The sequence below is a fragment of the Convolutriloba macropyga genome, chromosome 3, assembly GCF_964194025.1.
Source record: "Convolutriloba macropyga chromosome 3, txConMacr16.3, whole genome shotgun sequence".
Lineage (NCBI taxonomy): Eukaryota > Metazoa > Xenacoelomorpha > Acoela > Convolutidae > Convolutriloba > Convolutriloba macropyga.
Window position 1 is genome coordinate 62153736 of NC_134470.1, and position 13354 is coordinate 62167089.

Genomic DNA, 13354 nt, shown 5'->3' on the forward strand with positions numbered 1-13354 from the left:
GTATAAACAATCATTTTTTGAAAACCAAGAAACATAATGAAGCTAAAACCCAGAGTCAACAATTTAGAGTATGTACCACCTGAGGCTGCAATAGTAAGGACAACCTCACCGGCGGATGATCAAGTTTATCAAGTAGATGATATGCTAAAAAAACAAAACAGCTATAATGCAGACTATGATTAAGATTACGATCAAACCGAAGGCAATTGTGAAACGGTTATCACATAACCACAATCTGAGAGAAGCAGAGAGTCAATGTACAGGTACTATTCCGTAATTTTGAGACAGAAGCGTTAGTGCATTCCGGCAGCGTATGCACGATTATTTATAAAAGCCTAGCAAATGCAGTGGTTTTAAACGACAACAGCACTTATTGGGTAGAGCTGTCAGTAATGCACGACTTAAGAACATTTTTGAATGACATAATTAATATAGTTGGTGTCATTACCACTACGGTAAACTGCAACTATTGCACGGCCGAAGACGTTAAAGTTACCGTAGTAGAAGTTGGACATCGACCAGTCATTGGACCTGATCTCTTCTCTTAACCACTACTATCTCTGAGTTAATCAAAATTATTTTTGCATGTTAATCAGAACCAATGCTCAAATAAATCACAAATAGCACAACATTTTCTTGCTCTCTTCTCCTGCATTGGTAAGTCTCGCAAACATACTGTAAAATTTTACATTTCACACAAACGTCTTATTAACTCACAAGGCCAACGGATACCAATTAACCTCAATCTTTAGAAAATATTGAATTTAAAAAACTAATTGAGGATAAGCACATCATAAAATTTAATAGTTGCTCAGATAAAAATTTAATGTCTACGATTTTAATTACTGTTTAACGAGATGAAACTGTAATTCTTGCTTTAGATTTTTAAATACAAAACAAATCTTTGTCAAAAAATAAGTATCAGATGCCTAATGTTGAAAATTTTTAGACACTAATCAACAAAATATTAACGCAAACGCGTTAAATGAAACAGCCATGTTCTATAACTCCGGATTTTAAAAGAGCGTACAGTAAATTAAATTTAGGCCCTAAAGCGTCCCTCTTTTGTGTTAGAAGGTTAAGAGAGAGAGAGAGAGAGAGAGCAACCTAATGTAAATTGTGCAGATAAGTTTGACAAGAAGCTCTACTTGTTCAACGTATAATTGGCTAGGTAAATGAAGCTTTGAGGAACAAGAAAGAACATGAGAATGGCTTAAAAAAGACACCCAAGTTCGAGATTTTAAGACCAGTTGGTATAATTGGGTAGCACACTAGGCTTGCAAGTAAGAGATGCCGGTTCGAATCCAGCACTGGTCCAATTTCATAGTAGTTGCACCTATCTAGACCCCCTAACACTTTTAAATTTCAATACGAAACGCGGCGATTGTGCAGGAACTTACCACTTTGTTACTGGTTTCTATGGTCTCACTGACATGCAGCTGACATTCCAAAAATAAATCGATTATACGTTAATCAGGTTAAAAAACCAACAGTGCTTCTTGGATGATTTTATTATTGTCAGTAGAGGATCTAAGTAAGAACACTTCGAGGAGGACAACCTCCGACAAAACTTACCAAAATGTCACTTTGCCAAAACCTGAATTGAATGGCTAGGCTATTAATTTGATCAATCGGGCATTTTTCCGTTAGAATCAAAAGCATCAGCAATCCTTAACCTCTCAGCACCTCAAAACTTAAAACAATTACGCTAATTCTTAGGCTCATAAATTTATTAGGAGAGTTCTTTCCCAATTTGTTACATGCCATCTTTTACGACCCCTCCTAACAAAATAACAAAAGTTTGAATGAAATGATGATTAAGAACCATATTTCCAAAACGTTAACAATCAGGTTGCAAGTACAACCAAAAATATACATCATAATCCATACATGGAAACCCACAACAAATGCGATGCATCACGTACAGGTTTAGATGCTGCATTATAGCAAAATTCATCGACAAGCTGGAACACAATAGCATTCGCACTACGTTTCCTTAATAGTAGTGAGGAAACTTAGTGTCAATGAATAAGATTTTTCAGAGATAGTTTGATTTGTAGAATATTTCAAAATCTCTTTAAAAACCCTTCTCTGTCATCATTGATCATAGACCATTATTATCAATCATGAAAAAGAATCGATGTAATAAATGTTATCATAGTAGTGTAACATGGTGGGTGAACCAATTATTACCTTTTGATTTCAATATTGAACAAATACCAGATGCTGAAATGGTACTGGTAGATTACTTTTTTCGTCAGCCAAATAAAAAATCAAAAGTTACAAACAAATATGACTAGGAATTTGCGTTTGCAAAAACAACCGGTATTTGTGACGCTATTGCAACAATTTATATGAATAATTATACCATCAAACTGTGAAACGCAACACAATAACGCGGTACAAAAAGCACATGCCACTCGTGCAATTAATACTCATTAAAGAGACAATTCTTATTTGCTTTTTGCCTTAAAGAGTCAAGTTCAACAGTTGCTAAATTCTCTTACTGCCAACGCAGCACTAACCCAAACACAAAATCTCATTACCATAAGAAACACTATTCCATCCCACAGACTCCAGCAACGAACCCAGGACGGGTAGCATTTCAATCAACCCCCAACTAAGATTTAAATACAACATACTCTTTCAATTAGGGACAAACCAGCCAAATCAGGAAATATCAAAGCAGAAAGTGTTTGAAAGCAACCTCACTGAAGTCTTCACGAAGGGTTTCCTTGCGGTGTTGACCAAAAAGATGCTGTCCTGAAGGGTGTACGGGATTTTATCTTGCAAAATGACTACCAGCGTAGCATAGATGTCAACCCATACATGCACTTCTACTGGCTTGACCTCCATGTACTGTCAGGGAGCGTGTGCATTGTTGAATGTGTAGATATCCGATACTGCAAGTATTCGAAAAAACTAATGGTCTTATTGTTGTTAATTTTTTAAAAGTAAAGAACCAAACAAAACCACTAAGAAACATAAGAACAAAAACTAATTCTAAAAATCTAACATATGAACAGATTACAAGTTTTTTGAGACGCAGATACAATTCCTATGGAAGACTACTTTCATGACAATGGATGGGTCTCTGCACAAAGAGACTATACTCTGAAAGAAGAGACTATGACGCGTGCTCAGGAAGACGCCGAGCGACTCTACAACGGGGAACAGAATAAATGTCTAGATTTGTTGTACACCCCACATAAACGCCATCCCTTGGAGTTAAAGCTAGACAAAAAGTCCTTGGAGTTAACGCTGGTCAGAAAGATGACCAAACGATCTAAGAAAGATCTCCGTGGTTTTTGGGACACCCTTGTCCCTGGTAGTGTAGTAACACGTACGTCACCAGCAACAACTGTAACTTGAGAGCCCGGAATACCCGAAATAAAAGAATGAAACAGCGACATAGCCAATTTTGGTACCAAAGCTGAGCGAAATACTCCACTTTGGAAATACTCGCAAGGTAGACTTCTCCTATACGAAAAAAACGACGGAGGAAATTATCACACAGCACACCGTCTCAATAAGAAATATAGATGAGATTTCAGGAGTTATTTCAGGAATTATTTTCAGGAGATTTCAGGAATTATTTCAGGAATTTTGTCCGCAAATAGCACTGTTTGAAAGGTAAGTTCAGCCCAAAAACTTCCGAAGTCACAAACAGTGGTCATACGTAGAACTTGGAAGAAGTACACTCACCCCTATTACTTCTGTTGCATACTTCACCTCTACACTTTCAATCTCGACCGGTAAACGTGCTAGAAGAGCCCCTTCATATTACGGCTACGACAGATCAGTCTGTTCGGTTAGTGAAACCGAATCAATCCGTTTTCCAAATTGACAATGGACAGAAAATGCGGTGATAGCAACAACGATAAAAGAAGAAAGCACACCACCACCACCATCGGCGGAAACAAATCTTGATCTTCCCGTCGTCAGTCCTGACCCACGAGTTCGGCCGGCCACTATTTGTCCCGCGATTATGATTTTTCCCACTATGAAAGGGAGATAAGCCTGTCAATGCTTGACGCTTAAAACCAAATTTAATCTACTCAACATTAAAACTCTTTAATTCAAACTCATCATTTAGTTCTTCATTTTCATTCAGTTTCTTTCAATTTGAATTTCTGATGCTTATTATACGTTCTTCAATTGTACGTTCTTCAATTGTAGCACTTTTACATTCTAATATCCTTCAATCTCAAAGTGCTTTCATTTGTTGTTTTAATACTACAATTTTTTCAAATAATTTTGGAAATTCATCACAATTCCGTTAACAGATTCTAAATCTGTTCTTTTGCTAAATGTAGTATTCGTTGGAAATTGCCATGTGTCGCAGTACGTTTAAATTTTTAATTATCACTAGTTATGATAACCAACGAATATAAAGCCTTTATATATGAGAACTAGTAGATATTGTTACTAATATTTTTGCATATTTTATTTAACTATTGATGAATTCTAAACACTTTCTACATATTCAGATTTTCTGTTTTGAATTATTGATACTCTTAATAATTTGTTTATGCGGCGGGTTTGTGGTATAGTTGGGTAAATTTGTACCAGATACTGACCTCAATTCTTTGGCGCAAATCGTTTCAATGGTGTATACTAGCACGTACGTTTCAGTTTCTGCTTTTTCCGTTGCTTGTGTGGTACGATTGCAAAGTTGTGTACAAAATGTTGACTTCAATTCACTGAGGTCAATACGATATATTTGTGACTTTTACTTTGTTCACTTGATGCCATTTTACCTCTGTCTAGGGAGGATGTAATTCTGTTCATGCCGACCACATTTACTTAAATTGTCATTCTTCTCATTTACTTAATTTAATTCTCTTGTTCTTCTCTAGCTCTTCTTTTGAGCCCAAAAGTTATCTGAGTAGAAACGCACCACATTTCCCACTCAAAATATTAGTGTGGAATTGTGTCGACCTACTGTTACAAGTTCAATAAACTGTAATTAGAATCATCACATTTGAGTACGGATTCGTGTCCCCCCCAACATCTGCACCCCACTCACTTCACTACCCGTAAGGGGCCTGTGCAGCAAAAAGCCCTCCCACCGTTTTCCAAACACACCACTTATACATAAACACACTTTCACCCCCACCGCTTAGCTCACCTCACGCCCTTTCAATATAGCTAAAGCTGGGCTCACTAAATCGTGGCTAGCATCTGACGAATCCAGCCGCTCTCCGTTCGTTTGAAAGCAATTTGCCTATTGTTAGTCGGTTATGTTTACATTTTGAGTTCTACGAGAAGGCAAAATATGCTTGGACACGAGTTTTCGAACCTCTTTTTCGTTCTTATATATTTTTCTACAAATTCAGGGTTTTGGCTGTATTCCCTGTAAAGGACGTTGTCTTAAACAAAACGAACAATATTTCAAAGTACAAATTTACCACGAGTGAGTCCTATCCTTTTTCAGATTGAAGCTCTCACTCAACAGTTTTTCACTGAGCTCAACAAGAAAAATAAGCTTGACCTCTTACAGACATCCGTTGAGCGGAGAAAAAGCTTCCGCACTCTTTCCTTGTTGATCAAAAAAATCAAGGAGAGCGTTGAAGAGCTGAAGAAAAACCTCGACAGCATCATGATGGAAAAAGTAAGCTATAGTAGCATTAACTCAGTCATGAAACGTCAAGCGAATTTGATCGCTCGTCTGGAGAAGTTGGAACTAGAAGTCAACAGTCTCGACGCTGATGGTCAATTGAGTCAATCATCAACTTGAGTACGCGATGACATCAGCCGCGTCTCAAGTCCTCAAGAAGACAACTCGAGTCGCAGCGATTGACACCGGATTCCTAAAACTCAGTAGAAAACGACATGACAGTAAAGAACGCTGCCAGAGATGTCTCCCCTCCAGTGCCCCCAAGACCGGTGAAGCCATCGTTTTTCCTTCCGCAGGAAGAAAATAAACCCAATCTCCTCTCTAAATTTCTACAGAATAACCGACAATTTTCTCAGGATACTAGAGAACTGACTGAAGAATCAGGAAAAATTTTTTTGACAGTTGAACACATAAATCAATCAATTTCGTCGTTAGCAGCCCGAACACCAGCGTCCAACCAAACATCCAGAGCTAACATTCAGGACAAAATTGTCTGGAGTAATCCTCAATCCCCAGAAGACAGCCTTGTTCCCAGAGAACAAGAGAACAATTTCAACCAGTTTGCTTCAATACAACAACCAACCATTCCTTTGAAACAAGCTGCGTCCTTATTTCCTGTTGAAGCTAATGATAATCAGCGGGAACTGATTCACTCATCAATAGGAGAATTGCAACAGTTCACTAATTCAAAGTTGATGGCAACACCTAATACTCCATTGAGTCAAACAACAGGTGCCGCAGTTAGACCGAAAAAAATATCCTTTATTCCCTTAAATAGCAAAACAGAAGGTCAAAATATGCAATGTTTTGCATTTGATTTTCAAAACAAACTTCAACATAACAGCTCAGCTGACGAAAAAAAAACAAACCAAACTTCAAATGCATTCAGAGAAAATGAGGAAAAGCTTCAAACTCAATGTCATTCTGAAAAAGGAAGAAAAACAATGACAAAAGTCACCGGTCTCAATCCACAAACTTTTGAAAACTGTAGTCGCATTCCTTTGCAATTTGACACTGGCTATTGTCAAATTGCAAAGGAATGCGACTTTCAACTGCTCAAAGTTTTAAACAACACTGTCAATTTTTCCAACCAATCAAAATCTGAATAGCGAGAGATTGGTCACAGAAATGTCTTTGCCTACGGTAGTGCAACCAAACAATTCTCAACAATATCGAAAAGAACAATATCCAACTGCAGTTCAGTTGAACAATTTAGCTCAAACTCAAGAACCGAACGATAGGAAGTGTTTCCTATCAAATACAACATTCAGCAACACTGGTACCACCCTCGTTAGTTGTACACCCTCACAACCCCTTCTTTTTACACCTACTCTGGAAAATCCATTTCAAACTACCAAACGGCCATCGTTCCTCCAATTGATCAACAATTTAGCCCACTAAACGTTTCGGGAAACTCGAATTACTTCCAATTTGGTCCTGTCACATAAGCCACCAGTTTCAACCACGAACTGAAATACAAACAGAAAGAATCCTGTTTGAACACAATTCCAACTTACAATCCACAAATAAGAGTTCCATTAAACTTCCTCCTGTAACAATTCCAAACTTCAATAGAAATCCACTGAAATACCATGAGTGGATAAACAATTTTTTCAACCTTTTCCACAATAATATCAGTCTTCAGGATACACACCGAATAACATATGTGCAAAACTCGGTCGTAGGAGAAGCCAAGGAAAAAACTCAAGCTTTTTCGTGTGACCCTGCTTACTACCCGATTGCATTGAAAGAGCTTATGAATCACTTTGGGGACCCTAGCCTTGTTCTGAACGCTTTCATCAATCAATTGGAAGCCTGGCACCCGAACAATGATTACAACAAACAAAATTTTGTATCCTTGGCTTCTTTTCTCAAACGGTTAGTGCAAGTTTTTGACTATTTAGGTTTTTAAAGCTGACTTGCAAAACTCAACTTGGATGAAAAAGGCAAAAGAAAAAATTCCATATAACAATTTGATAAAATGGACAGAACATACAATCACATCAATTGGTAATCAGCCAACACTCTCTGAATTCCAAAAGTGGCTTGAAGTACAGGCCCATGTATACGACAAAATCAACAAAGAAAATGTTCATAAGCCGTTTAATAATTTGAGCACTTTTGGTCAAAACAATAATAACATTAGCAGAATCAACAACAACAACAATTATAATAGGAACAGCAATGCGATGAATCAATTTTCTAATAATTCACCAAACAATTGGAAACAAAATTCATTGCACTCAAGTCGCCCTGCAAACCAGCATTGCCAACCACTGTTTCCTCCGCGTAAATATGTTGATTAGTGGAACAAATATTGCAATAAATGCAGAGGAAGTCACATACTTGCTACATGCCCTGAATACCAGAAATGTTGACCAGATCAAAGGTATGAAATTGTGAGCAAGAACTATCTTTACTTGAACTGTTTAAGGAACAAACATTTTAAGCAGTCATGTCCGTCCACAAAACGATGCCAAACAAGTAAAAGATTTCACCACACAACTTTGAATGATCCTTCAAAACAAGTTAAGCGGCCCACCGCTGCTTTCTCGACAAGCAATCCCAGTCAGTCAACACAAAATCTAGCAAGCAGCCAAACACAGCCATCCTTTCAGCAACAAAACTAAAACGAAAGTACTGACAGTGTCGGCAGTAAAAAGAGCCAGCACACAAGATATGGTCAATCGATTTCTGGTAAACAACAATCACAACAACAAAATATTCAACGCGCCCATTTGAATGCTTCGAATCCGACCCAAAACTTCAGTATCAACCGAAATACAATTCCTCCTCCTGAATGGCATGAACAACTACAAATACTACCAGTTTCTTTTGCAAACTCAAGTAAAAAGTTTGATACCTACGCCTTGATCGACCCCGGAAGCCAGTTCACCTTCCTGCTGGATAAAGTTACTAGCTTTCTTGAGCTTCCCTACGAAGCACAAGCATCAACAACTCTGCAGTACCTAAACACTGAACATGAAATGCCACTGTCCAAAATACGTGAAACAGTGACAGTAACGCCTTTTGACGAAATCAATCAGCAATTCAGCATTGCAAGAGCCTATAGCACTCCATGTCTCAATGTATCACCCGCTAACGTTCTTGAACTCAAACAGTTATGCGACACCTTTAAGGAACTTAGTCACATTTCTTTCCCTGACATAGCCAAGGGTGCAATAGGCTCCCTTCATGGCGTCAATACGTTTGCCTTCACATATCCAGTCGATGTAATCCAAGGTAGCAAAAAGCGTCCATTTGGCGTCAAAAGAAAGCTTGGTTGGCATCTCATAAGAAAGCATCTCATAAAACAATGAACGCAAACAAGCCCCAGCGCCAACCATTCATTTACCATGTCTGCCGGAAAGACATTGAAGAAGAACCATTGGACGAACTGGTTCAAAGATTCTGGAAAATAGAAGCTGAAGGTACATTACCCGAACAAAATGAAGACAGCTCACTAGACAAATTAGCAGTGCAAACAATGGAAAACTCAATCTGTCACAACGGTGAAAGATATCAGATGGGCTTTCCTTGGAAACCTGTAAAGAAACTCCAGAATAACTATTTCTCAGCAGTCAGTCAACTAAAAACTCTACAAAAATGACTACAAAACGATCCCGTTCTCAATCAGAAGTACAACCAGACACTTCAAACAGACTTGGAGAAAATTTTCGTCAAGCCAGTGGAAATGCAAGCACCACCTCCAGAGTCAATATGGTACTTACCTCATCATCCAGTCACTAATCCAAACAAACCCGGAAAAATGAGAAGAGCTGCAAGTGCAGCATCAAAGTTTCGTGGTGAATCACTGAACTCAAACCCTCTAACTGGTCCTGATTTTTTGAATAACTTAGCTGGAATTTTGTTGAGATTCAGAGAACATCTGTTCGCTGTCCTTTCAGACATCGAAGGGATGTTTATGCAAATTGCCGTCAGACAAGAAGACCAGTCTGCTCTTCGTTTTCCCTGGATGATAGACAACAACATTCGACAGCTCCAGTTTATCAGGTTAATCTTCGGTGCTACATGCTCACCATTTTGCGCAATTTATGTGCTCCACAAATGCGCTGAAGACAACAAAATTCAGTTTCCAGCAGCCTTGAATGCCATTAAGCACCACTTTTATATGGATGACTACATCCAGTCTATGCAAACAATAGCGGATGCCAAAAAACTCCATTTCACAGACTGACGACTGCCTGAAAAAAAACAAAAGGGATCATGAGAGTCCTCGGTCAAAAATGGAACGTAACAACTGACGATTTTGTCATGTTTCCCCTAGAACAATTTCCTAAAGATGCAGCAGTGTTCACACAAAGGAAATTATTAAGCTTGGTATCCTCAATCTTTGATCCTCTCGGCTTGTTGTCTCCTCTCACATTTAAGATTAAAATGATTCTGCAGCAGATTTGAAAACTTAGAAAAAATGGGATCAATTGATGCCATTGGAACTACCGAATGCCCTCCAGAAAGTTTTTAACAGCTACTTTGCCATGCCAGAAATTCGCATACCAAGAACTGTTCACAATTTGAGCAAAAACCCAGCCAGCCAACTTCACATTTTTGTGGATGCCTCAATGGCAGCTATGGCAGCCGTTTCTTACCTCCGTACCACAAATAGCCAAACTGGTCATCAACAGGCCTATTTTCTCATTGGAAAGTGCAAAGTCGCTCCCAATAAACAAATAAGTGTGCCAAAAATGGAACTACAAGCCGCTGTTATAGGAGTGCGCCTTCTAAAACTGATCCAAAAAGAAATGACACTGAAATTCGACCAAATTTTTCTCTGGTCAGACAGTCAAGTAGTCTTGGACTGGTTAGCCTCAAATAAGAAACAAAAAGTTTTTTTTTCATAATCATAAAACTCATAAAATTTCTTCAGCCCAGCAATGGCATCACATTTCAATTTATCTCACTCCCGCCGATCACGGAACTCGCGGTCTAGAGACAAACGAAATTCAGCAGAAATGGTTAGATCCAACCCAATTTCTTTGCGAAAACGAGTCGGCCTGGAATGAGATAAGCAAACCACGCGCAACATGTGCGGCAGTCACGAGAAGTCCCAAGACAATTAAATCTATAGTCGATCCGAGTAAATTCTCAACATGGAACAAACTTCTTCTGACAGTTGCAACAGTGTTCAACCTAATTAGTAGCGGAAAAAAATGCGAACGAACAATCACCAACACACAACTGAAGACATTCAATTTTCAAAAAAGTATCTGAAATTATCTCAAGACAGTTTTTCCCATTCGGACATTAATTCCTTACAACGTGGAATCAAACTAGATTCTAAGTGCAAAACACGATGCCTAAATCCGTTGTTGGATGAGAACGGATTACTCAGATCTTGTGGTCGATTGCAGTATGCACCAACACAACTGGATTTAGAAAAGCGTCCAAAATTTTTGCACGCCAAGGACAAAATTGTTCGTTTGTACTTGGAACATGCCCATCAAATATGTATTCAGCAGTCCACAGAACCCACAAAAGCATTCATTCAACAACGTGACAATGTGATTGGCCTTCGGAAAGCGTTAGCAAGCGTACAATTTCATTGTTTCTTATGTCGACGCTTTGACACGAAATACACTTAACCAATTAGGGCACCATTACCCAGTTTTCGTTTTCCAACAGCAGAAACGCAGTTCCCCTTTGCTAATTCTGGTGTAGATTTCTTTGGACCCTTCTAATTGGAAGTTTCCAAAGGCATAGAAAAACATTATGGTCTGATATTTACTTGCATGGTGACGCGTGCAGTTCACTTAGAAACGTGTCTAGACCTTAATACAGAAACGTTTCTCAATGCCTTCAGAAGATTTTGCAGTCGTCGATGCCAGCCCCATCTTCTCTACAGCGACAACGGGAAAACTTTCGTAGGCGCCTCTGAAGAACTTAAGAAAACTGTTAAAGCCTTGAACATTGATAGGATCTACAAAGCTTTAGCAGTAGCCGATACAACTTGGAAATTCAACCCCCCATATGGCCCGCATTATGGCAGTGTCTGGGAGCGTTTGATCCAGAGCGCCAAAAGAACGCTCCTTCTCATTCTAGGATCCAAAAGATTCTCTTTTGACACTTTCCTAACAATCATGGGGGAAACAGAATCAATCCTCAATTCCAGACCACTGACTAACGTTGTTAAGCAGCCCGGCAACGAAGAACCCTTGACGCCAAACCACTTTCTGATCCAGCGTCCCTTCAAATTGCCACCAGGACAATTTGGAGACCAGCAACCTGCAAGCTTGAAGACATGGAAGAACACGCAGAAGCTGATGATCTACATATGGCGACGCTTAGTGAAAGAGTATCTGTCAACCTTTAGACGACGGTCAAAATGGTTAAACAGCAACGATCGACCGCTCAAAGTGGACGACATCGTTTAGGTGTTCAAAGAACAAACACCAAGAGGAATCTGGCCACTGGGAAGAGTTATGGAAACAACAACTGGACGAGATGGAGAAACAAGAGTAGTAAAGGTAAAAACGGCTTACGGCACGTACGTTCGCACCGTTTTCGGTCTCGCGCGCGTTTTTTCTCCGTAGTATTTTTTTGATTTTCTTCGCTCCGGTTTTAGGCAACGTGAGTTATCCTCTTCCCACAAATTTATGTACTGATGATATTGGCAACACTTCAGCCTACAGTTTCAGAGCCAATTTCAAAGAAGATGACAAAAGACTTAAATCAATTGATGCCTCCGAAAACACAGTTTTCGAACAGAAGTTGATCCAATTTTCTTCGCTTCATTTTGCCTCCTACAGATTGCATTGTTTTCTTATGAAAAGGTGCTGAACGCAATCCAAATGGACGAAAAAAAAATTGAATTTTGCTGATTGTGTTTGGGAGCTTTAAAAGATTGATTAGCCAAGCAACAGCACAATTGTTTTGTTCCCATGTGTTCTCAACTCAATTTTGTATTTGCCAAGTGCCGCTCAATGACTTTGTTAGATTATAGCACACTGTCATATGAACACTCCTGATTGCTTTCACTTTTTTACCTTTTCCGTAGGCTACATCTGCAGGGAATGTTCAATGTAAAACTTGTAAAACTGTATAAAGATTGGACTTTAGAGATCTACAATTACTTGTTTTTAGTACTCTTCAGGACGGTAGATTTCAAATAAATCCTTATTGAAAAAAGGTAGCAATAGTCAGCTTGGACGCGTAAGTGAAGATTTATATCATTTTAGCAATCAAATTTGTTTGGAGTTGGATCGCTGTAAAGCAATAGAGCTCTCTCATTACTTGTTCAAATCATTATTCATAGATTCCGAACAGAAGTTGATCCCCTTTGCTTCGCTTTATATTTGCCTCCTGTAGATTGCATTGTTTTCTAATGAAAAAGGGTGAACTCAATCCAACTGGACATAAAAAATGACATTTTGTTGGTTGTGTTTGCGAACTTTAAAAAAAAGATTTGCCAAGCAACAGCACACTTATTTTAAGGCCATGTCTTCTCAATTCAACTTTGTAATTGTCAGGTGCCTCTCAATGACTTTGTTAGACTTTAGCATTCTGACTTAAGAACACTTTTGGTTGCTTCCACCTTCTTACCCTTTCCGTAGACTACTTCTGCAAGGAACGTTCAATGTAAAATTGTATAATGGTTGGAATTTAGAGATCTGTGTATACTTATTTTTTAGTACTCCTCGGCACGGTAATTTTCAAAAAAATCCTTATTGAACACATGTAGTGTTGTATGTCCCCAAATATTTGGTCTTGCAGAGC

The 13354-nt window shown here is 38.7% G+C and overlaps 1 protein-coding gene across 1 annotated transcript; it reads left to right on the forward strand.

The window, feature by feature from the left end:
- Positions 1-11370: 11370 nt before the first annotated feature.
- LOC142336690 (uncharacterized) lies at positions 11371-12012 on the forward strand. The gene has a single exon (XM_075385602.1). The coding sequence runs from the start codon at positions 11371-11373 to the stop codon at positions 12010-12012; it is 642 nt and encodes a 213-aa protein (XP_075241717.1).
- Positions 12013-13354: the final 1342 nt, after the last annotated feature.